This window comes from Gopherus flavomarginatus, chromosome 5 (assembly GCF_025201925.1).
Source record: "Gopherus flavomarginatus isolate rGopFla2 chromosome 5, rGopFla2.mat.asm, whole genome shotgun sequence".
Taxonomy (NCBI): domain Eukaryota; kingdom Metazoa; phylum Chordata; order Testudines; family Testudinidae; genus Gopherus; species Gopherus flavomarginatus.
The window spans coordinates 87385281-87411741 of NC_066621.1; the positions used below are offsets into that span (position 1 = coordinate 87385281).

The window sequence follows — 26461 nt, forward strand, 5'->3', positions numbered from 1 at the left end:
TAGGGGGCGACCTGCCGGCCCACTGAGTTGCTAGGGTAAAAGTTTTCCGACGAATGTGCACGCGCGGCGCGTACACCTAACTGGAATGGATATGAGCAACACATCTCGAAGAACAACAGTTACAAAGGTGAGTAACCGTCTTTTTTCGGTTCCCATTTGGATATTAAGGATGTTAAAAACATGGGCCATCTTTTTGGACTACGGGATCAGTTGGAATATGAAATAAGTCTCAGGAGATGATGAACCAGTCTTGTGGGAGAGAGCTAGAAATTCATCCCCCTAGCAGAATAGAATTTCCTGACGTCATATGTGCCTTGCTGCAGAAGATTTTATTTTGAAGACTTGGTTTCTGACACTTTAGCTGCTGTCTTGCTCTTCTCCATTGGGCAAGTTTATTCTGCAACTAGTCTACCCTGAATTTAAATTCATCTGCTCCAACAGCAGTTGCTTTTAGGCATCCTGGTCCACCTCAGTGGGAAGTTGATAAACTTTTTCCTTTTGCTTTTTAGGATCAGAGATTAGATTACCTTTTAGATTTTGTCTCTGGTTACACACAGGGTTTCACCACAGTTTTTCTCTAGTGAAGCTAACAAACTCAGATGAGATCTCCTGTTTTGGGCTTGATCTGGAGGACTATGTTGGATGGCTACCTGGATATCATATTTTTGGCGATCATCTTGCATTACAAGTAAACCATTCAAAACTGCCATTGTAGTAGTATTGTTCCTGTTTGATCTTTATGGAAGATATAAGAAGATACTCAAAGGGGCCCTGGAGCTACATGACCAGAGTTTAGGTCACAGCCAAGCTTTTGACTGTGTATTTAAATTCCTTTTGAAGTGATGCATAGACTGTCTTCTCTGTCACGTGAGCTCTTTTTGAGGGGAAGAGGCTTTTTTTTTAAATTTAGTGAATTGTTAAAACAACAAAGTATATGGAAGCTTTGGTGATAGTTACAGCATCAAGATATATAAAAGCCGCTGAAGGCAAATATTATAAATAAGCCTCTCAGTAAAGCAAATCTTGTTGTGTAGGGGAATTCTGAATAACAGAAATCTGCTTGCCTCCGTCTTACAAAAAGAAAATAGGGGGAATGAGGGGGATAAAATAGATCACCAGAATGAATGGAATGTGTCATGTACAGCACCATTTCCTGTCTGGTGCCTATATGCATGCATTGTTAATTGGTGATGGAACCTGTTATCTAGTAATAATGGCAACTAATTAGATACAGTTCTTATGATATACTACAGGTAAGACAAGCAGAGGACGACAGAACTTCTCAAAAATTCAAGGGGAACTCTTTCCAGTGTGAACCACTTTTGTGGTCCTTGACCTTTCTCAGAATAGTTGTCTCCATTTAAATCTTCAAAATGTCTTGTATTCAAATTGATGTGTTCTCCATCCCTGACAATGGCAAAGCCTATAATCATAGTTCTTTCTGTTTGTGTTTCCTAGTTAGACAGAAAAATGGCAGAGTGGTAGCTTTTTCAACACAAAGTGGGTCTTTTTTCTTTTTGTTTTGCATTAATACTTTAGACAGAAAATCTCTATAAAGGTTGTGGGGTCTGGGCCTCTCTTGCCTAATGGAACACCGGTCACTTACATGTTATGAGATTTTGCATTACTTACTACCAGTTTCAGGCATCTTCCCATACTGTGCCTTCACTGGAATTTTGATATGGGGAGCATTTTTAAAGCCAGTAGCTAGCACATTTCTCCCTTTGCTTTTCCTATCAGGCTGTTTCTCTCGCTGAAATACTTTCTAGCTTTCTTCCAAAGGAAATGTGTGTGGTTTGCATTCCATTGGTTCTAGCCAGTCTTTGACAGACCTTCTCACTGAGTCATTTTGGAGGATTCCTGGCCTGCAGAGAGCTCTGAGATGTCATTGGCAGGTCAGGACCTGCTTCTTAAGACTTCACCATGAAGAAGTTTTTGATGCATTTTATCTTTGTTTTTACCTATTTTATTTTCCATCTTTGTGTGTTGCTGGCCCTTAATGCTGTCCTGGTAACCATGACAGGGAAGACCCAGAGCAAAAATGTTCTCTTTATTTTCTGAAAATAGGGCTTCTTCAGGATATTTTCTTTGGCTTGGCTCCAGGCTGTACCGCAGTACAAGGCTTTTTGATATCAAGTGTCATTACTAAACCTACTCAGAAGGACAGTAAACCAAGATGAAAACTGTCTAGTGTTTTCTGAAGTCTTGGACTTGGAGTTTTTAATATTTAGAGACCCACTGGACTCCTTGCAATTTTTTGCAAAGGGGAAAGACTTTGTACCACCCAGGCAATTTAAGCTGTCTGTACCAGATCCTTCCTGGCTACCTTCTCCTTCTATTCAGGTTCTTATGCCATGTCCATGCCTCTGAATTTCAATTGCCAGTCTCAGATTTATCAGAGGACCACCCCCTTTCTCTGCTAACGAATACTTCACAGTATAAGCTGAGGCTGTTTTTAGATGCCATGAAGACCTTTGCTCTCAAAATCCCCTTTTGGATCATGCTAAATCTTGGCGTGTGCCATAAACATTCTAAGAACTGATGAATTGGTAGGTAACTCAGGAAAGGTACCCTAGTAACAAAGCGTTGCTGTTCAGGTCCCCAACCATCACAGGGTTGAAGGCTTTAAAAACTGTGAAGCAGCATTTTAAAAAAAGCGTATAGTAAATACACTTCAGAGAAGGCCAGTTGGTGTGCTCCGTCATGGGAAACTGCAGCCAAGCCTACAGGATACTGTTTAACCTGGAAAAAGTGTCCTGTTAGTTTGTCAGCTTGTCAGTGTGGAGGAAACACCCATCAGTCACGATTGTCGTAGCTAATAAGCAGAAATAAAACCCATTTGGCTAACAGCCATGTTCCCAACACTCACCCACTGCTATCTGCCTCAATCACTGTAGCTTATCCCCCACGGCAATTTGAAATCTGGGGCCTACGAAATGTTGGGGAGGGAGACGAGCCCTGCACTGGAGTTGTAACTTTTTCCCTTTGGTGTTCTTGTATATCGTCATAGACTTCCTCACCAACTTGTTGTTTTCTTGATTTAGAGCCTGATTCCCTTACTTACCTCCATCTGCAAGGTCTGGATGGGTTTCCTGCCACGCTTCTATCAGTGCTTTTGATTGAGCAGGTTTCACTGCAGAAAAGTAACCCTCCACTCTCCTTTCTTCCTCCCCTCCCTGCTCTTACAAGAATTGAGAGTCCTGCCTGTGTAGCATTCCCAGCCTCCACCATCCTAGGGAGACAGAGGGTAAAGCTCAGCATTCAAATGGGGGGCTCCAGTATACCAACTTGTGATGCTGCCACTGGGCCAGCACCTGGAATTATTTGATGTTTCCAAGCATGAGAATGAATGTGTCTCAGCTGCAGAATCTTGGTTATAGTGCAGGGTGGTGCTTCTATTTTCTGTCTTATCCGAGTGTTAAGTTTGAAAAGGAGAGTGTATGCACAGACTCAAAAAAAACCCCAACTTTGACCTCTTCATTGTGTATTGTCCCTGGAATCTACAGCTGGAAAGAGAACTGTGACCTGCCTCAAGTCTTTGCGGTAGCATTTGCCATGACTGGAATCCTGATTTCTGTTTTTTCTCCTTTTTCTTCCATAAGGCACATAGTACTGGCCAGTAGGTGGAGCTCAGCACTTATGAGGATACTGTCAGTTAAAAAAAAATCACCTATTTATTTTTTTTTAAAAATCTTTCTCTGTGGTGTTAGTAATAAGCAAGATTACTGACAATGGAAAGTTTTTAAAATGCAATTTCCGTTTCGCCAGGAATGCTGTTTCTTTTGCGCATTTCTTTGACGATGACATGGTGTGAATATTAAGTTTTGTGATAACCGAAATGTTGGGGATAAAATACCCACGTGTCCATCTTTAAATCAGCCCTTCTTAAGAAAGGAGATGAGCTCTTCTGGGCAGATTTGGTTTTAAAAACCATTTTTGTTTTTGCTCATCTGATTCACTGTGTTGGATCATCCCTAATTTTTGAAATCCAATAAATAGGCAATGATGCACCTCTGTACTCCTAACATTGATTTGTTGTAGAATGGTGTTAATCCTTCACTCACTAGTTGTCATTAATTTCTGATTGTTTGGAGGTACAAGGGTGGGCGGGTTGTTTTTGGGGGTTTTTGGTTTTTCATTTTTTCCTGTCTGACCAGCCTTTGACTCTTTCTCTTTTTCTCCTGCTTGCATCTTTGGTAGAATTGTGGAACAAGCACCAGGAAGTGAAAAAGCAAAAAGCTTTGGAAAAACAGAGTAAGGAAATGATGAAACGTAGAAACTGATTCCCCCAGCCTCCCCATAACTGCCAACTCCCCAGGCCTGGGGTGAGTGTGCTCCCATAGCACATGCTCTTTTGCACACACAACAAAGTGTTCAGGTAAAATCCTGCACCCTAGGGCAGCCCAAGTAGGTCAGTGTGCCCTGGAGAAATCAAGTGCCCGTGTTTCTCTGTGCAAAGAGAAAAGAGGAGATGTGCTTTCTGCTCAGTACAAGGCCTCCCTAAACCACCTCACCACTTGATGTAAAAAGTAATTAATTGGAATAAATTTTGCCATGAAAATCCAGCTCCTCTTTTTAGAAGGTAGTCAGGCAATTTTGTCTGACAGTACCTTGACATTAACAGCAGTTTGTGTCTGAAAGTTGTGGTGTGAAGGACTCTCTGTTCCTGCAATTCTCGAGCAATGGCAGATTTGTTCTCTAGTATCAACTCCCAGTAGATTGTTTCTGATTGCTATTGAACTGCAGGATGAAATTATTTTGGGGAAGAGGAAATATGGATCCGTGATATGTGAAGAATTGTATTTAGTGCCAGTGTTTGCTGAAAACAAAATGAAGATAAGTCTTTCCAATTCAATTTTCTGGGAAGAATTGTGAATTAGGTAGCTGAGGCCTCCTTTAGAGTCTTTACCAAGCTTGATTTTTGTAATTATCAGCTGTAATAGTTTTAGAAATAGATGTGTGCTACTAACACACACATACTATAAAACCTTCTCTCCGATATACAGTGTGTGTGGGTATATATGTATACACACCCACACACGCGTGCATCTATGACTGATTTATGTCCACAATGTGATAGTGCTTACCAAACATAAGCTCTGCAAGGCAGGAACTATATTCTCTTAAAATGGATGAGGGAAAGAAAAAAAAAGATAGACAAATAACAAACTGATCTTGTAGAGGAAAGAACAAACAGCCAAGGAGGCTGGGTGGAGATTAATCACATCCTGATAAATTTTAATGGCATAATGTTTTATGTGTAACAAGCATGTGTGCCTATATAAATGTATAAAATCAAAACACAATATATGTAGTGATGATAGTGTGATGAATTACATTTATCATGCTTTTAATATTTCAAATCTAAGAGCAGCTCCCATCAGCTGTAATTACTTTCCAAATCAATTTGCCACAACTGTTTCCTAATTTTTCCCTTTAAAAAAAAAAAGAATACGTGCCCAAGGCCCATGACTAAAAATAGATATTCTTGCACTAGTGATAAGTTAAAAGATCCCATATCTCATTACCACTCAGGTCTAGAAATAGTACCTTTGTACCACTGGAAATGGTAGATTTCTCATTTTCCAGTGTGATATGCAACAGTTGTGACTTTCTAGGGCTAGAAACAAGTTATGAATAGAAAGGGTATTTACGTAACTGAGGTATATATAATGTACTTTTTTGTAGTTTTTCCTCTCCATTTGAGTCCTGGACACTGATTTATAGTAACTAAGGCATCTGGGTTTTTATGCAGAGGGTTACAAAATATAGTACCAAAATATTTTTTTGTATGCTACATACCATTTCTAAAATACACTTTTGGCAAAATATATAGAGAATCCTTGATGGGGTGGCAGTCTAGAACATGCAAATATGTACAGCCTTTGGGGTGGTCTGCACAGCTAACTTTCAGCTTTGCTACTCATGAGTAATGTCATCCCAAACTCATGCCCATAAATCTTTATATACACCGTGTATATTATCTCTCTCACACATGCTTCTTTCACTCTCTGTTAGCACTGTTGTTTGACAGATATCTAACATAACAATGCTCTTCTCGGTTCCTAGTTCAGTATCGTTGCAGTGTAAGGTATTGCTGAATTGTTTGTAGAGTTACTGGATATTGTATCTAAATGCATCATGAATATATAAGAAAAATCCTCCAGCTGCTTGTCATGTGTCCCTGTTACTGAACAGTTGGCAGATATGGATATGGCAGAAGTGTTGTGTTCAGCCTCTTCTCCTTTCTGAGCTTAGTGGTTACCTGTATACAATCTGTAGCATATTCTTCTGCTACCTTACTTTCATTGCACAGTGCTTTCCAAATCCTTCCTCAGGCACACGCTCTGTTTCTCTCTCTTTCCTTCTGTCATTCCATCAGAGAAGGGGAGAGAACATGGCTTCAGTATTGCATGGGGACCTTAACATAAAGCTCTTTATCTCATTTCTGTTTCTTTTTTCTTTTTGGATGAAGTAGGCTAGTGAATGCATGCCTTCAGACCTGCTGAAATTCTCTCTCAACTGACCTATGTGATTTGCAAACTCTGGAGCGCCATTCATCATGTATTCATATATGTCTTAAAGTAACATGCAATATTGTAATTTTTTCCAAAAGTATCTCACTTGACGCTCTTATTTGTGTGGCACTAATTACTGCCGTCTGCTCTTTGGCTGCATGATCATACCATGTATCACTTGGTTTAGGAAAAACTGCTCGGGTAACAACTGCTGGCAACCTAACAAATTCAGCACAAGGAGACAATCAATTAATTGTACAAAAAATGACACTGGCAATATTAATAAATAATTAGATGTCAGCTGTTTTACCAAGAACAAAGGAAGTGGCTTTCCAGAGTTGAGTAGTGACTGCTCCGCATGTCTGTTGTAATTGGACTCTGACACCTGTTCTCTCTTTCTGTCTCTTTTGAATGGATACCATAGGTCTTGCTGAGAGGTACTGTTTACTAACAGTCAGTAATTAAGACTGTTGGACTACTTCCTCGGGGCATTGTGAGACACAAAGTAGCACTGGAAGGATGGCAGATGTGACCTGCTGGGCTTTGTTGTTGTTTACAGTACTAAGGAACTAGAGAACAAGAAGCTCTGGCTTGTCTTCCTGGTACTGTTCCTGTTCCCAGTCTAGCATCTGCCTTAAACCACAATGCCTTTTCCTGTTACAGTAATGAATGTCTTTTCCCTCTCTCCAGGGTCAGAAGGTGTGAAACACTTCTTTGATCTGGGAGAGACAGATGAGAAAAAATCCCAAATCAGTGCAGGCAGCGGCCTGAGTTTGACATCAGGCTCTCAGGTCAGTGTCTTTATGCTTCCATTGCTTACTTGTGGTCAACTTTCTAGAGTTTGAGAGAACCTTTCAAGTGCTCTCATTTGGTGAAACTCTTCTCCTATTTGGTGCTGGAAATATTTGTCTCTGCCCCAATCACATAGTTTTCATTTGAAAAGGTATTGCTGTATCTGACAGGCTGGGGGCAGATTGTCCTTACGACTGCCTCCACACAGCAAATATCTGAGGCCTGCAGTTTAAGCTTCTCTAAGAGAGTGGCCCCAAAAGTAGTGGTAAATGTTGTCTGTCACTCTTGATAGAAATTATAATATATAACATGGATTTTTTTTCTTCCTATACCCTGTTTGTTTGTTTGTCTGGTTGCAGAAGAGTGATTTGGACTCTGTTGCCAGTGCAGGGCCAGCTGTTATGATCCGAAGCACAAGCCAGGATTCTGAAGTTAGCACAGTGGTAGGACATGGCCAAAGTGGAATCTTGGTGTACTTAACTTTTTGCAGTGGTGGAAGAGTGTGTATAGAACATACATGCATGTATTTGTGTATGTGGGTTGCGTGTACTCTGTTTTGTCTATATTCTGTGTGTCTGCTCTGATAGTGTCTCCATAGTGTGTTCTACGTGTACAGCCTCTGAGTATGTGGTGTGCATGTGTACCTTACATATGGACATATGCTCCTTCTGTAGGCAAGTATCCCTGGTATATGCGGTGCTCTTTGCTGTTGGGTGTTGTTTACGTTTCTCCATTCCCCCTATGAATAATGTTGTGAAAATGTTAGATTGCAATCACTTTGAAAACAAGAGCTCAAGCTGATAAACATTTGTGTGGGTGGGTGGGGGTTGTTCACGGAAGACACAAACCTGTAACTTTTGAAGCTGCTTGAGTTTATAAAGAGTATCATAAACTTTCTAAAGTTACATTCTAGAGCAAGGACACATTTGCAGCCATTTTTTTATATATATATATATATACATTTGCTTGTAATGGCCTACAGGATCCAAATTTGGGTAGATTTATCTCTTTTCTTTTAATAATAATAATAATTTAAAAAAAGTAGTATTATGTGAAAGGGACTGAACCTTCTCTTGGGTACAGTTCTTGTCTGATATTCTTCACTGTGGGGACCTTGCCAGACGAGCTTTCTAGCTTTCTTTTCTGAATTTCTTTGAAGTGGAATTTTTATAATCTAAATATCTAACTCTCTGTGGCCCTCTTCCTGACCTTTAAGGTGGTGAGGTGTACTGGGATAGGGAAAACAACCTAGCTGTCTGCATCTAACTTGAATGGGCTCTGAGATGTGTTAACTCAAAGGATTTTTAAATGTCTTTTTAAAGTCTGTTAATATTATCTCTTTCTGTAGGGTAGGGTTTGGTGGGAGAGTACTGTGACACAGGATAGAAATGCAGTGTGCTGCTGTTGGGAAGAGTGGGCCTTTGGAGTCTTACTCAGCTTTAGGATGATACTCTTGACATCTCTTCTCTCCACAATATCTTGTGCTAATAAAGAAAATAAGCCATTCTAAATTGCTTTGTTTTCCTTCATAGGTTAGTAACAGCTCTGGAGAGACATTAGGAGCGGACAGTGACTTGAGCAGCAACGCTGGTGATGGCTTCAGTGGGGAGAATGATGGGAACCTGACAGGATCACGGAACACTGTATCAGACAGTGAAATTGAGACAAACTCTGCTACCAGCTCCATTTTTGTAAGGGCACATTTGATTTTCTAATGAAATTTTGTATAGGACTTGAATAGGTGTAAAGTGGGTGAGGGATCATAGTATTATGGATCCTGGATCCAATTGCAAGGGCTAATCAGCACTGACAGAATTCTGTATTGTATTGATACCGCAGGTAGAAGTTTTTTGTGGATCACTGAATGCTTCCTCTCAAGGGCCTGCATATTATACACTGTGTGTGTATGGCAGGCTTACTTCTCACTCTCGTACTATGGGCACTAATAGTATTTAATTCCTCACTCTCAAGATATGCTTCTCCATCAAGCTAATACTTATGCAGTCTACCCTCTCTATTTATATTACCCTTGATGGTAGAATGGCTTTGTACAGCAAAGACAAAATGATTCCTTATTGCGTTGAAACAGCTGCTCAGTGTGGGTGAATGGTGGCCCTCCCTGGGTTTAACAGCTGTTCTGTAGTTTTTTAAAATGCTGTTCTAATAATATCAGAATGTCAATAGGGATTTTCTTTAAATACCAGTTCCTAGTTAGCAGATCTGAATAGGCACTGAAATTCAAACTATTAGCCAGAACATGTTTATCTCCAAAACATATGCACTTTGGGCATAACCATATCCAACAATGTAAATAGATTTCTCTTGGTGCATTTATTTACATGACTTAGCTAAACTGGCTATAACACACCTATGCTGTTCAATTAACGTCCCAAAAATTAAACGTATAGCAACTTTGAAAGACTCTTCCTTTTGTTATGTGTTCAAATAGGATCTCTCCCCCCTCTGGCGTAATGGCCATCATTAGACTGTAAAATCTTGTACAAAATGATTTATTCTGTTATATGTAGTGATTAGAATTGTTCATATTACATTGGGGTTGTGGGGGATGATATTTAGTTACTTCCCAAGCAGTGTGTGAGGATTAATTATTTAATATTTGTAAATTGCTAAGTAAATGTCAAGTATTATGAATAGTTTGGTCAGACATAGCTAAGAGTATAAATGCTGTGTGGGAAAAGACTTACAGAGGATGATGCAAAAAGTTTCACTGGGGTAATGAGATAAAATTCAGTTAATGGTTACTTTTGTAAAGGATTACCGTCAACTTGACAACTACACAATTGAAACAATTAGTTAAAACAACTTTCAGGTTCTTCTTCAAGTAGTGTCCCTGTAGGTGCTCCACTGCAGATGCGTGTGCACCCCATGTGTCTTTGATGAAAGATTTTTCGGTGGCAGTGTCTGTTCAGCCTGTGTACACCCCTTAAACATCCTCATGCCCTGCACCGAGACTACATAAGCTGCACAGGCAAATTGCCCTCAGTTCCACCTTCTCTCTCAAAACGTTGGTCATACTGTTCACCCAACCTGGTAGTTCTTTGCCTCAAGGCTTGACTCCTGAATGGTTTGTGAGAACAGAGACGTCCTGTTCTGCAGAGGTACAGCAGGTGTTGTTAAACAGTAGGAAAGGATCCACATGACATACCTTAAAAAATGGAAGAGATTCAACCATTGGTGTGACCAGTGGTATATTTCCTCTGCTCATTCTTCCCTCTCCGCTGTTCTCAGCTACCTCCTGGAATTGAAAAAGTCAGGATTATATCCGAGTTCTTTGAGAGTCCACTTGGCAGCTATAACAGCTTTTCATTCACCAGTTGAGGGAGTCTCAGTGTTTGCTCATTTCATGACACTGAGGTTTGTCAAGGGGTTGAGGAACCTTTCCCATCAGATTAAAGAACCTACTGCTGTATGGGATCTAAACTTGATTCAGTGGCCATCACCTCTGTCCAATGAATTGGGAAAGTACAGACTTTAATGGCAGACCCCCAATTACAGTATATTTGAAGGACAAGGTTTTACTATGTCCACATCGTAGGTAAACATTTAATGTGTCATCTGAATTTCACATCAGCAAAGTCATCCATCTCCTCGTTTTATTTCTGAAACCACGTCAGACCAGAGAGAATGCTATCCTGGATACATTAGATGTCAGGTGGAGGTTAGACCTCTGTCTGGACAGAATCAAGCCATTTAGGAAGTCTTCCAGACTGTTCATACTAATTGCTGACAGGTCCAAGGGGTCCATAATTTCTACCCAGAGACTCTTTGGGTTTCTGGATATATTATTTTGTGTTATGAATTTGCCATTATAAAACCTCCTCCTAGAATGTTAACCCATTCCACAAAGTCTCTCTCTACCTCTGTGGCATTACTCACATGTTCTGATTAGGGAGATTTGCAAGGCTGCAACTTTGACTTTGATATACACCTTCAAACATTATGCAGTGGTCCATTCTTCTAGGTCAGATGCTGCCCTTGGGGAATGCTCTTAAAACTTGGACTCTGCTCCAAAGCACCCCGTTCCTGTTGAATGTACTGCTCAGTTGTCACCTGAAGTAGAGCACCCATAGGGACACTACCCAAAGAAGAAGAGATTACTCACTTTATGCAGTAACTGGAGTTCTTTGAGATGTGTCCCCCTGTGAGAGCTCCACTACCTGCCCTCCTTCTCCTCTTGGCATTTCTTCAGAGAGACTTTGCAAAGGAGAAGGAACATAGGACGATTCACCCACACAGCCGTATATAGCCTTGATGTGAGGTATGAGGATGTGTAGGGGGCATGAGCAGGCCGAATTGGCACGGTTACCAAAAATCTCCAATTGAACGTGCATGGTGCATATTTACGCCTGAAGTGGAGCATCTGTAGGGATACACATCTTGAAGAACTCCAGTTACTACACAAGGTGAGTAACCTCTTCTTCTGTACCAACCCCTTAGTCCCCCAAACTGGTTTTGTGGTTTTACAAGCCCTTTTCTTTCCTGCTCCCCTATTGTTTTGTAAGAGTCTCACAAAATGAGAAACGATGATAATGACTCTGTGCAAAGTGCTGTCAACTGAAAAAATAGTGAAAAATACATTTTTTTTTTTTAAATTGAGCTACAGGAATTTTAGATGTAATTTGTAATAGTAGGTGAAAAATTCAGTTATGTTTGGTTTTTGTTAAATTTGGTGATATCCCTTGAGGAGGAACATCAGGAAAGATTTCACAACAGTGAGACCTGCTGGACTCTGGAATCTCTTAAAGAGGTGGTGGACGCTTACTTGCTTCTGTCATTTTTTTTATGGTCTGACCTCATTCCCCTTTGACATCTCAGGGTGACCTTTAATAACCTCCTTTTCCAGCCTCTCTATCTGTCTTGAACAAATATAATTGTGTCTTCATCTCTACTTCCTTTACTTACATGTTTACAGAAGTGCTTTTGCTGAACTTGGGGGTCATCCTGAACTCCATCTCAATCTCTTGCCTCGTTTTGGAGCTCTCATTTGTCTCCGCTTTCTCTAATATTGGCATTATCCTTAGCATTACTCTTTTCTCCTTTTTGTACATTTTGGGTCTGTTAATCTGCTTATTGCCCACACACACCATTGTTATAATTTCGTACCTTATCAAATCCTAGTCCATGTGCTATCTCCAGTTGTACTGACTATTGCATTTCTCTCTGTTATGTCCTCCTCAAGTCCCAGTTTTTCAAACTGTATTGGTATAAAAGCTGCTATATGTGTTCTCATATGTACATAGCACTCCAGCAATGTTATGGACATCCTCAAATGACTCTACTGGTGGCTCATTTGTTTTTCTGGTTCTATTTAAAATTATTATTATTTTTCAAATGCTCCATGTACTTGTACTAGCCTTCAATAAAATGTTGTCATTCTATAATTCTCTGCTTGCTTCCTCTTGTCCTAGCTCTGGCCACCTTTGTCCCTCTACACAATCTTGTCTATGTTGGTTTGAAAACCTTCTGTGCAGCCTTCTGTTCCATCCTGGATAGCCATTTTGTATTTCTGCACCTTCTCTGCTCCCCATAATTTTTCAAATGACATCCCAAAACATCTTCCTTCCTTGCTGAACCTGCATAATATTTCTCTCTCTCTCTCTAACTATAGGCTCAAATTTATTATTTAGCTCTGTAAACTATTTGGAAAATAGTTTGTATGAAAGATAGTTTGCAAACTAACATGGCTTTATACTTGAATGTGTTGTAAGATACAATCCTATATATGACTGTTAAATTGGCCTTTCTGATGTCTCTCTCCTCCTATTTTTCAGGGTAAATCTCAAAGCCTGAAGCACAGTGTGAAGGTTATCAAGGGCAGCAGCCCAGGGAGAGCTCTGGAGGATGTGAGCCTGAGGGTTTACCTCTATGAAGGGCTTCTAGGTAAGTTAATTTTTTGGGAAGCTGGAGAAGTCGTACACTGAGAGTAGATTGGAGCTTGCATATTCCAATTAATGGCATCCAGAGATTCTGTTCTCAGGGATACAGTGCTTTCCAAACTTTAGGCAATAAATAGAATGGCACTTCAGGTTTTGTTTTTTGGAAGGAAGTGGAGGATTTGTCAAGGGTAAAAATAGTAAGGGAAGATAAGTGAGAAATTGTAGTTAGCATAAGGCTTTATGTGCCTGAGCCTCGTGCTGTCATATCCTTGAGTATGAATTAATTCTGGAATCCTGAGAGGAAAAGATTTTTAGCTAGATAAGTGGGATTTTAGCCTTTTTTCATTTGAAGGCCCCTAAAAAAAAATGTGAATGGAGGTGCAGACCTCTTTGGAAATCTTAGATATAGTCTGTGGACCCCCGGCTGAAAACCATTGTTCAATGGTAATGACAACCTGTTGCGAACACTTTAGACGTAGTCTGTGGACCCACAGGAGGCCGCAGGTTGAAAACTACTGAGCTAGATAATGTGTTGAAGGCTAAAATATATTACTGTTCTGTGCAGAGTTCAGCCTGAACAGAGGGCTACTGCATTCTGAAGATTCACTAGCCCTTTGCTAAATGTTTCCTGCAATAACGAGCATATTTTTCTGCGAACTTGTTTGATCTGAACTTTGCATTAATCAACAGCTCTCTCTTCCCTCCCCTCTCTTCTCTTCCCCTGTTTTTCATCCTCTCCCTTTCTCTTCGCTGCCACGGTCCTGCCTGCTCGGAATTGTGCAGGGAGGGATAAAGGATCTGTCTGGGACCAGTTAGAGGACGCTGCAATGGAAACCTTTTCTCTAAGTAATAATTTCTTCTTTCTACTTCTGTGTGTTTGCACTAATATCTTTGCTCAGCACTCCTATGCATTGTGGCCTGTCCTGTTCACTTCTGTGTGAGATGCACCATCCCATTGTTAACTTTAGGAGGAAGGTGTACACTCAAGGGACAGTTACGAGATTGCTCCTTATGTCTGAGGTTTGGGGGAGATGCTGTCAGAGTGTACTATAGGTTAGGATAGGAGAGTGTCTTTTCTCTCTCTCTGTTGTGCTCTTGTTTGTAATTTTAAAAATGACCTTTTTGCTGTGGGTTTGTTTTGGCTTGGGGTGTCTTTATGGAATGGGAATAAAGGAGTTGATCTTCCAATATCTGACTGAATGAGAGCTTAGAACTCTAAATAAATATTGCCTAGGTAAGGAGCGCTCAACACTGTGGGACCAGATGCAGTTCTGGGAAGATGCTTTTCTGGATGCTGTGATGTTGGAGAGAGAAGGAATGGGAATGGACCAGGGACCTCAGGAAATGATTGACAGGTAAATTTATATGAGTTCTTTGGCAGTGTCTCTTTTCCTCATTATTTCACCTTGGGCTGAAGCAAATCCAGGGTATTCACAAGTTTGATTTAATTATGTGTAACACATTAACTACTACAACTGAGTAGACCTCATTAATATAATTGATTCTCTCCTGCACAGTCTCTCCCTTGTATGCTCCCGCACCATTAACTTAAGGCCAGGACAAAGGTTTCTTTAAAGTTCAGGGTGACTTGACACTTCTTGTTAAATGCAGAATCATAGAAGTATAGGACTGGAATGGACCTCAATAGGTCATCTAGTCCAGTGACTCTCAACCTTTCCAGACTACTGTACCTTTTCAGGAGTCTGATTTGTCTTGCATACATCTAAGTTGCACCTCACTTAAAAACTACTTGCTTTACAAAACTAGACATAAAAATACAAAAGTGTCACAGCACAGTATTACTGAAAAATTGCTTACTGTCTCATTTTTATCATATAATTATAAATCAATTGGAATATAAATATTGAACTTACATGTCAGTGTATAGTATATAGAGCAGTCTAAACAAGTCATTGTCTGTATGAAATTTTAGTTTGTATTGACTTCGCTGGTGCTTTTCATGTAGCCTGTTGTAAAACCTAGGCAAATATCTAGATGAGCTGATATACCTCCTGGAAGACCTCTCTCTACCTCTGGTTGAGAAGCATTGATCTAATCCAGTCCCCTTCACTCATGGCAGAACTACATAATGACTAGATCATTCCTGACAGGTGATTTTCTTACCTGTTCTTAAAAACCTCCAGTGGTGAAAATTCCACAACCTCCCTAGGCTTCTTCCATCTTGTCCTCTGTTTTGCCCTATGTACCTTCTGGCTGCATCACAGAGTGGCACCACCTGGGCCTCAGATTGTGGGTTTGAGGCCCAGCACCAAAGGCCTCCTCAATGTTGGTGCATCCTTCAGCATTGTAATTGTTGTGGTGGCAGATCCCTTCATCAAGCTTGGTACTGACTCGGGTACTAGTTCCTCTCCCGATACCTGGTTGGAGTGTCTGTCATTCAATTACTGCTGATGCCTATTCTCCAGTCCTCTTCAGCACTGGTGCTGCCCTGATGTAGAGCTTCAGATGAGTCTGTTTGTTTGCTCTGTTGGAATTGGCTCCCCCATTGCCACCAGAGAATCTCCAGGAATTCTCAAGATCCAGGTCATGGCCATCTTCACCCAGAGATTGCCCTCAGATCACCATCAGTGGGTAGGCACCAGAGATTGCCCTCAGATCACCATCAGTACCATTGGCATCTGTCTCAGTCAGGACAGTAGCTACTGGCTACCAGTGTCTTATCTGTATGCCCAGTGGTCTCCTTGCAATGCTCCTCAGTTCCTGGGGTTCCACTCCTCAACCCATGCCAGAGCAAGATCACTAGTCCCAATGGTGGCTCCTGCTCCCAAATCATCTCAGCACAAACTGTTCTGACCGTATCCAGCATGACTCTTTGTCAATGCAGCACAACAGCCCCTTGTCTTCTCCATATTACTCTACCATGCTGGAATCTTCCTCTTCTGCAGTATCTGGGGATTTTAAGGCGTATCAGGACCCCTGAGGCATATGGCTGCTACCTTGGTATCCAGGTGGAATTCCTGCAGGAGAATACGCATAAACTGCTGGATATTTTCCAATCATCAGCTCCAGGAAGAGTAGCCCTCCCAATAAATGAAGCTGTCTTAGAGCCTGCAAAGGCTTTCTGGAATACTCCAGGTTCATTGCCTCCCACTGTGAAGCATTCAGAGAAGCTATGCTTTGTCCCTGTGCAGGGTTTTGGCTCTCATCCATTTTCTAACTTGCTGGTGGTAACTACAGTAAATGACAGGGCATGGCAGAGGAAGTATAAGTTGACCCCTAAGGACAAAGAGTCCAAGAGGATGGATTTAATGGGGAAGAAGGTGTATACGTCCTCTTCCCTGCAAATGTGCATTGAGAACCCACAGGCATTGCTCTTTAAGTATGACTTTGTCAGTTGGGCAGCCGTGTCAAAGTTAGTGGACAAGTTCTCAGAACCCTCCAGGGAAAAGTTGTGAAAGGCCATATGGTGGCCAATACCTTATTGCCGTCAGCTCTGGATGTGGTGGTTGCCACGGACAGAATTATGGTGTTGGTTGTGACCATGAGGAGTGCCTCATAATTGCAGAATTCAAGCATTGGGCCCAATGTGCAGCAGACCTTTGAGGACTTACTGTTTGGTCAGGTTTTGTTTTCAGAAAAAAATCAATGAAATCCTGCTCTTTTTTAAAGATTCCTGAGCTACTTTGTTATTTAGGAGTATATACTCTGGCTGTGAAGAGGCCCTACTATAGCAGTCAGCAGCAATACCACTCAGCATTTTTTGGACAGTCCTCCCTTCCTGTAAGGCAGCAGGACAGCTTCCAGAGACCTCTGGTTTGAGATTTAACCAGCCAGCTCATCGCCATCCCCACTCTACCCCCAGCATTCAGCAGGTGTCCATTTTCACATGTGTTTCCAGGAAAGTGAGCTAGTAGTAACCTCTCTTGCTCAATGCCCCACTATTTGGGGACAGGCTGACTTGTTTTTATGATGTTTGGGACTCGATTACCCCAGACAACCGGGTCCCAAGCACTGTCAGATTAGGTTATGCCATACAATTCCTCACCATCCCTCCTCTCTAGCTCCAGACTCCATCTCTCTTCAGGGACCCCTCTCACAAGACACTGCTCCTTGAGTAGGTTCAGTCTCTACCAGCTTTAGGGGTTGTAGAGGAGGTCCCCCTTCAGCATCAGGGACAGGGATTCTACTTCAGTATTTCCTGGTTCCCAAGCCCAGTGTAAAGATGGCCTCTATCTTGGACTTCCCTGAGATTCTGTGCGGTCACCCTAGCAACTGTCCTCCCCGCCTTAAATCACAATGACTGATTTTCTGCCCTGGACCTTAAGGATGCTTACTTCCATGTAGCAATTCTCTCAAGCCACGCAAGGGTTCCCTAGTTTGTCATGATGGACCAGCACTACCAGTACATCCTACTGCCTTTCAGCCTGTCTTCTGCTCCCTGAGTCTTTAACAAATGCATGGTTGTGGTGACAGTATACCTCAGGACGAGGGAAATTCATATCTTCCCTCATCTGGATGGTTGGTTACTGAGGGGCAAGTCCAGAGAGGAAGTCCTCCGTCATGTCCAGGACCCACATAACCTACCCAGTTGTCTAGGTCTCATCCGAAACTGCAGGAAGTCAGCATTAATTTCAACTCAGAGAATCAAGTTAATCAGGGCCCTGATAGATCCTGCCCAGCGCAAGAGCATTTGTGCTAACTGAGCAAGTCCAGGCAATTCACTATGTCTGGAGATGCAGTCTTAATCCTCAACAACAGCCTGAGTATGCCGGAGGTTCTAGCCATAGGGCTGCATGCACACAGGCAGCCCAATATGCCAAGCTACGCTTTTTAAAATGTGGTTGAAGTTGGTCTATCATCTGAATAGTCATTCGTTGGACAGACTGGTCTGGCTTCCTCTGCCAGTCAGGACACTGTGTGCCAGGGAGTTCCTTTTGCTCAGTCCCCACCAACCAGGACTGTTGTTACTGATGCCTCCTTAATAGGTTGGGGAGCACTTCTGGGATTGCTGAAAGTTCAAGGCCTGTGATCAGAACAGGAAACTTCATATCAGTGTCCTGGAGCTTCATGCCATCTACAATGTATGTCAGATCTTTCATAATCACAGGAGAGACTCAGTGGTTCTCATACTCCCCAATAATAGCATTGCGAGGTATTATGTGAACAGACAGGGGAGAGCACATTCCTACATGCTGTGTCAGGAGGTGATCAGGCTCTGGCAGTTTTGCATTGAGCAGATCATTCCCCCCGCAGGGCCGATCACTTACCTTCCGTCCAGGATCACCTGTCAGATCACCTCAGCAGAAATTTCTTCCTGAATTGCTAATGGTCCATGAAGCTCAGCATGCTGTGGTTCATTTTTGCAGTTTTGGGCAACCAACAATTGACCTTTTCCCCATGAAAGACAACAAGAAATGCCGGCTGTTTTGCTCCCAAGGGGTCTCTGTCTGGGCTTCTTGACTGATGCTTTTCACCTGAGCTAGGAATTGTCACTCCTGTTGCTTGTCCTCCAATTGTAATCATTCTCAAGCTGAAATTGGACTGTGCCAAGCTCATTCTCATTGCTCCAATGTGGTTGAAAGAGTCTTTTTTTTTTTTTTTTTTTTTTTTTTTTTTTTTTTTCCTCTGACCTCCTCACAATGTTGGTTCAGCATCCCATATCCCTTCCTTTTCATTCCAACCTCCTGACTCAGCATCATGGTCAGGTTTTACATCTTGCACTCAACTTCCTGCATCTCACAGCACAGATGCTGCATGGTTAGATGAGGAGGAGGAGAGATGTTCAGAAGTGGTCCAGCAAGTCTCACGCAATATTAGAAAGCCCTCCACCAGAGCAACCTGTTCAGCCAAGTAGAAACATTTCTCGATGTGGTCGTTAGCCTGGGGAGTTCAGCTGAATTTAACTGGTATGCAGGACATCTTGGACTATCTGTTTACACCTTCATTCTTTTGGTCTTGCACTTAGTTCTTTGAGAGTCCACCTGGTGACAATTTTTGTGTTTCATCTGCACATCCATGGGAAGTTGTTGTGTTCAAACCCCATGGCAATGAGGTTCTTGAAAGGAGTCACTCATCTCTGTCTACTTGTTAAAGAGCCACTTCCTTTGTGGGACCTTAATACTGTCTTAGCAGCTTTTATGGGACCCTTGTTCAAGCCTCTGAAAACTTCCTGTTTCTCCCTTCTGTGTCAGAAAACTGCCTTCCTTGTGGAGATAATGTCTGCAAGGAGGGTGGGTGAGTTAAAAGCTTTGATGGTGGAGCCCCCTTATGGTTACTTTGTCTTTAGAAAACTGCATGTGTGGCCACATCATAACTTTTTATCCAAAGTGGTTTTCCAGTTTCACTTGAACCAAGCTGTATATTTACCAGTGTTCCTCCCTAAGCCGCATTTAATTCCAGAGAAGCAACGTCTTCACATGTGGAATGGCAGGCAGCGTTCAGTTTTTCATCTGGATAGGACCAAACCTTTCTGCTCCTCGTCTCATGTATTTATTTCATATGCAAAAGAAATGAAGGGGCAAGTGGTGGCTTCACAGACAGTGCCTTGTGGATAATTTCCTGTGTCATTACTGCATAGGAAGTAACCTGGGCTGTGCCTCTTCAAAGGGTACGAGCCCCTTCCAGGAGAGCCCAGGCAATGTCAATGGCATTCTAAGTGACATTCCTATATTGGACATTTGCAGGGCTGCCACTTGGTCCTCTGTGCATACTTTTACAGACCATGATGCCTTTATTACCGCAACTAGATCAGATGAAAACTTTGGGAAGCAATCCTGCAGTCCTTGTGCACATAGACTCCAAACTCCACCTCCTACGAGTACTGCTTGCAAGTCACCTAAGGAGAATACATGGCTGCGTCTACTCGAAGCAGAAAAAATGGTTAACTACCTATGACTGTTTTACTTTGAGATGTGATGTAGATGTGTATTCCACAACCCACTCTGCATCCGAGTCTGTTCTTCTGACCTTTGGTGCAGAGAAGCTGAAGGGATTAGGATGGTGCTGCCCTTATATGGCCAGGGAAGGGGCTGGGGTGCAGGGCATGAGCACCACTCCTATGGGTACTGCTAGGCAAAGTCCTCTGACTCTGGTGCATGGGGCATACTTCTGCATTGCATCTCACAGAACAACAGTTACAGATGAGTTACCGCAGGGGTCAGCAACCTACGGCACACATGTCAAACACGGCAGGCAAGCTGATTTTTGAGTGGCATGCTGCCGTGGTCCCCGCCCCCAACCCCACAGCCCCCCCGTCCACTGCTTTCCCCTGCGAGGGCAGGAGGCAGAAGCTTGGTCCTGTGGCAGCCACGCTTCCCCGCTCCCCTGCTTCTTCCCCCAGCATGGTGCTTTTCCTGCGCCAATCAGCTGATTGGCCCTAGCGAAGGGGAGAGGGAAGAGTGGCAGCATGCATGCAGCTCCGTAGAGAAGGCAGAGAGAGGTAGAGATGGGGCCTTGGGGAAGGGAGTGGAACAGGGCGCACAACCCTTCCAGCCCCCTGCCATGAGCAGCTCAGGGCAGGAGTCTGGAGGTACCCCTACGAGCCAAGCACCGCAGCCCTCTGCCCTGACCCCCCCCCCCCACGTGCTCAGCCTTCTGCCCTGCACCTCCCCCACATGCTCAGCCCTCTGCCCTGACCCTTGAACCCCCCCACACGCTCAGCCCTCTGCCCTGACCCCTGAACACCCCCCACGCCCCCAGCCCTCTGCCCTGACCCTTGCACACACCCAACCTTGTACCCTATACCCCCCACACCCTCTAGCCCTCTGCCTGACCCCTGAATCCCCCCCCAGGTCTGGGGTCCCAGCCGCAGGCCCTGCTCAGCCCACTGCTGGCCTAGGTGAACAGAACCGCAGGCTGGCAGCAAGCTGAGCAGGCTGATGGCGTAAGATCAGCATTTAAACCTTATTTACTTTGCATACAACAATAGTTTAGTTATATAATATAGACTTATAGAAAGAGACCTTCTAAAAATATTAAAATATATTACAGGTACATGAAACCTTAAATCAGAGTGAATAAATGAAGACTCGGCACACCACTTCTGAAATGTTGCTGACCCCTGGGTTACCGTATATTTTGTGGACTGCTCTAAAGCTGTTTGTGTATGGCAATCCTATGTGCATGCTCATTTGTTGTAGCATTTTGTCAATAACTTAAAAAAATTAAGTTAATAAATGTATTCTGTCTCCCTAGCATTAGTTTTACTACTCCCTCCTGCACACAGCCAGCCGTACTTTCTCCTGCTCTCATTAGTACTCAGTCAGATGTGGATGGGAGCAGAAGGCTGTTCAAGCTCCAAGCTGCCCAAAGCCCCTCCCTGCAGAGGAAAGAATGCAAACGGCTAGTTTAGCGGGTGCACTTTGCATACTCTACACCAGGGGTGGGCAAACTATGGGCTGAATCCGGCCTGTCAGGGCTTTGGATCCAGCCCGCAGGATTGCTCCCTGGGGCGCCGCGGGCCCCGTGCTGCTCTCAGAAGCAGCCAGCACCACTTCCCTGGGTGGGGGGGCAGAGGGCTCCAGGCATCGCCCCCTGCAGCTCCCATTGGCTGGGAACAGGGAACCACAGCCCCAGTGCACGCCACTGCCACCCTGAAGCCGCTTTAGGTAAGCGGCACTGGGCTGGAGCCCAAACCCCGCCTGCACACCAACCCCCAGCTCCCTGCCCTAAGCCCCCTGCCTGCACACCTGTGCATCCCAGCCCCCTGCTGCACCCCAACCCCCTGCCCTGAGCCCCATCCCACAGTCTGCACCCCTCCTGCACCCCAACCCCCTTCTGAGCCCCCTCATACACCTCGCACCTCACTTCTGCCCCACTCCCTTGCTCTGAGCACCTTCCAGCACACCGCACCCCCTCCCACACCCTGCACTGCCGCCCGCACCCCAACCTCCTGCCCCAGCCCTGCACACAATTTCCCCAACCAGATGTGGCCCTCAGCCCAAAAAGTTCGCCCACCCCTGCTCGACACCAATGGGCATTTGTTGACTCTGCCACCCATTAGAGCCACCCCACCTTTAATCTGTCACCCCTCCTTCTGCTTGTCTTGTATTCCTTCAGTCTTGTTTTTCTCAACTCCTCAAGTTTTGTTCTCCACTCTCAGGCCCTCGCCTCACCAGCCAGTCAGCCACTCACACTTAGCCACCAGTCTGTGGGCTGAAGACCAAAATAGGGGCTATTTTACGAGGTGGGGAATGAAAAGGAGCCACAAAGTTTGAAGAGCAGCTGTTTCACTAGGCAGGGGTGTGGGAGAAGTGAGGGCCCTAGGCTTGAAAAGTAACCACTTCCTGTACAGGCTCTATGCAGCTGCAGAACAAGGGGAAGCAATTCTAGAGGGGTTACTATTGTAGTGAGCTGACTGTTGCACAACTGTGACCATGTGATGGCCATCAAGCAGTTGCAGCTGGGGAAAATAGGAAATCATAGAATCACAGAAATGTAGGACCAAAAGGGACCTCCACAGGTCTTCTAGTTGTCCCTTGCACTGAGGCAGGTCTAAGTATTATCTCTAGACCATCCCTGGCCGGTGTTTGTCTAATCTGTTCTTAAAAACCTCCAATGACTGAGATTCCACAACCTCCCTAGGTAATTTGTTCTAGTGCTTACCTATCTTTACAGTTAAGAAGTTCTTCCTAAAGTTTAACCTAAATCTCCCTTGCTACAATTTAAGCCTATTACTTCTTGTTCTGTTCTCATTGGATAAAGACAACAATTTATCACCCTCTTCTTTATTGCAACCTTTTATGTAATTGAAGACTATTATGTCCTCGCTCAGTTTTCTGTTCTCCAGGCTAAACAAACCCAAGTTTTTCAATCTTCCCTCGTAGATCTTATTTTCTAGACCTTTAATAATTTTTTTAGCTATCCTCTGGGCTTTCTCCAGTTTGTCTATTTCTTTCCCAAGGTGTGTTGCCCTGAACTGGATGCAGTACTCCTGTTGATACTTTAACAGTGCTGAGTAGAGTGGAAGAATTACTTTTTGTATCTTGCTTACAACAGTCCTGCTAATACATCCCAGAATGATGTTTGCTTTTTTTGCAACAGTATTATGTTGTTGATTCATATTCAATTCACTGTACTCCTCTTCCCCAACCCGCCCATCCTTTTCTGTTAGTACTCCTTCCTAGGCAGTCATTTCCTATTTTATATTTGTGCAATTGATTGTTCCTTGCTGAGCGTTATATTTTGCAGTTGCCCTTACTGAATTGCCTCCTATTTGTTTCAGACCACTTCTCTGATCTGTCAAGACCATTTTGAATTCTAATTCTGTCCTCCAAGCTGGGAGGGGTTGCATCGTCTGCAAACTTTATAAATGTACTCTGTGCCATTATCCAAATCATATTTATAAAGATACTGAATAGAACCGGATCCAGGACAGATCCTTGTGGAACCACACTCGATATGCTCTTCCAGCATGACTGTGAATCATTGACATGTACAGAGTACAGTTTTCCATCCAGTTTGCACCCACCTTATAGTAGCTTTGTCTAGGCTATGTTTCCCTAGTTTGCTTATGAGAAGATCATGTGAGACAGTGTCAAAAGGCTCACTGAAATCAAGATCTATCACATCAACTGCTTCCCCTCTGTCTAGAAGGCTTGTTACCCTGTCAAAGACGATTATTAGGCTGGTTTGACATGTTTAGTTCTTGACAAATCCATGCTCACTGTTGTTTTGTCATTTTATTATCTTCTAAATGCTTACAAATTGATAGTTTGTCTGCCCCAATATTTTCCGGGTACTGAAGTTAAGCTGACTGGTCTATAATTCTCTGGGTTGTCCTTTATTTTTCTTTTTATAGATTGGTACTATATTTGCCCTTTTCTCTTCTGTCCTTCATGAGTTCTCAAAGATCGTTGCTAAAGGCTCAGAGATTTCTTCATACAGTTCCTTAAGTATTCCAGGATGTATTTCATCAGGTCCCACTGACTTGAAGACATCTAACTTGTCTAAGGGCCTGTCTTCACATACAGCACTACAGTGGCGCCACTGTAGTGCTACTGTGACAATGGGAGATCTTTGTCCATCGGAATAGTTAATCCACCTCCCCAAGAGGCAATAGCTGTGTCAATAGAAGAAGCTCTCCCATCGACATAGAGCTGTCTACGTGGGGGGTTATGTTGTATAACTATGTTGCTCAAGGGTATGGATTGTTCACACCCCTGAATGATGATGTTAAACCAATATAGTTCTGTAGTATAGACCTGGTCTAGGTAATTCTTGACTTGTTCTTTCCCTATGTTGGCCTCAGATACTACCTCATTTGCATTGATGTTAGTCAGTCCAATCACACTGACTAACCTACATGCTTGTGTTGTTTTCTTTTATATTTATCCTTCATAATTTGACTTAATTTCCAATTTTTATATGACTCTTTCTTGAGTTTCAGGCTGTTGAAGATTTCCTGGTTAAGCCAGAGCGGTCTCTTACCATACTTTTTCTTTTCTATTCATTGGGATTGTTTTGCTCTTGTGCTCTTAATAATGTCCCTTTTAAAAAACTGCCAACTCTCCTGAACTCTTTTTTTTTTCTTTTACCTTTTAGGAACTTATCTTTTAGGATCTTTTTACCTTTTAGGATCTTATCGACCAATTCTTTGAGTTTTGCTAAAGTCTGCCTTCTTGAAGTCCATAGTCTTTATTCTGCTGTTTTCCCTCCTACCATTCCTTAGAATCATGAACTCTATCATTTCTTGATCACTTTCACCCAAGCTGTCTTCCACCTTCAAATTTTGAACCAGTTCCTCCCTAATTGTCAGAATCAAATCGAGAACAGCCTCTCTCCTAGTCACTTTCTCTACCTTCTGTAATACAAAGGTATCTGCAATGAATTCCAATAACTTGTTTGATCTGTGCCCTGCTTTATTATTTTCCCAACAGATGTCTGGGTAGTTGAAATCTCCCAGCACCATCAAGTCCTCTACTTTGGATGATTTTGTTAGTTGTTCAAAAAAAAACCCCATTCACCTCTTCTTACTGGTTAGCTGGTCTATAGTAGACCTCTATTATGACATCACCTTTGCTTTTTTACCCCTTACCCAGAGACTTTAAACAAGTCTTCCTCCCACCTTCTGTCTTGACCTCAGTGCTAGTGTATACATCTTTGATAAAAGGAAACATCTCCCTTTTTCCTCTGCCCATCCTTCCTGAACAAGCTGCATGCTTCTGTACCAATATTCTAGTCACATGAATTATCCTACCAACTCTTTGTGATGCTAGTTATGTAGTAATTGTGATAATTCAGTAGTGTTTCTAGTTCTTCCTGTTTGTTCCCCATACTTCTTGCATTAGTATACAGACATCTAAGATGTTTGTTAGATTTTCCCTCTATATTCCTTCTCGTACCTCCTTGGATTGGCCTCGCAGATCATGAAGGGAACCTGCTTCCTGGGCCTGTTGGGGAAACAGATGATCCTCCTTTGAGTGAAGCTCCCTATGAGTATTCTGTACATGGGCACCCACGTACATCTGGTGCCCAAGTCCAGAAATCTTTTAGTAAGCAATGTCCGTTGATTCTCCCTCATGCTACAAACTGAGAGTATAAAGGGCAGTGTGAACAAATGCCTCTCCAGTTCCTTCTTACCACTGTGTGCCCTGAGTCGGAATCCTCTTTGATCTTCTTTTTCTTTGAACTTATGAAACAAAATGTAAATAATTTTTAATAGTTTAGTAATTTAATGTTTTTAGTGGTGAGGAAAGATATGATGATACTTTTTAATAGATGATTGGCGCACCCTGCCGAGAAAATTTCCTACTCAGAAATGTCCATTTACCACTCTGTGCTCTGATTCCTTTGCTTCTGTCTCCTATAGACAATGCTTTGTCCTCCTTCACTGCTGCAGTGAGTTGGATGAAAGACTCCCCGGCTCTGTTTCACAACTGGTTCTTCTCATAGGTACTTATCCCTGGGAGAACATGACCGAAAGCGCTTGGAGGATGACGAAGACCGCCTACTGGCTACACTACTGTACAACATGCTTGTCTACATGCTTATGATGAAGGTGATACTCTGCTCCTTCCCTTTTCTAGGCACAAGACATTCCTATTTGTGGTGTTGTGTGGCCAGGCACAACTGTATGTGAAGGTAGGGTCATTTTCAGAGCAGTCACAAGAATTAAGCTGCACGCACTCTCGACTGGTGTTAATGAGAATCAGGGGGCTAGATTGCTATATTACATCATGAATTTACCCTTAGTATTCGTGCCTTAAACGGCCCTGTGAGACCCATGTTCACTTTCACCACAGTGACATAGTGTGTAATGTGCACATGGTGTCCTGCTGGCCATTTTTCACAATG

The 26461-nt window shown here is 43.0% G+C and overlaps 1 protein-coding gene across 40 annotated transcripts in view; it reads left to right on the forward strand.

Moving 5' to 3' along the window:
• The window catches only part of MADD (MAP kinase activating death domain), a 133034-nt gene that overhangs the window by 69781 nt on the left and 36792 nt on the right, over positions 1-26461 (forward strand). For 19 of the 40 annotated variants that reach the window (XM_050953419.1, XM_050953417.1, XM_050953416.1 and 16 more), the window contains 8 exons: positions 4201-4254; positions 7209-7309; positions 7670-7753; positions 8843-9001; positions 13103-13211; positions 13991-14053; positions 14442-14562; positions 26060-26165. In XM_050953419.1, the coding sequence (XP_050809376.1) occupies positions 4201-4254; positions 7209-7309; positions 7670-7753; positions 8843-9001; positions 13103-13211; positions 13991-14053; positions 14442-14562; positions 26060-26165 (797 nt within the window). The remainder of the gene's footprint in view (positions 1-4200; positions 4255-7208; positions 7310-7669; positions 7754-8842; positions 9002-13102; positions 13212-13990; positions 14054-14441; positions 14563-26059; positions 26166-26461) is intronic. The other 21 variants (XM_050953423.1, XM_050953428.1, XM_050953446.1 and 18 more) reach the window with 3 other exon arrangements.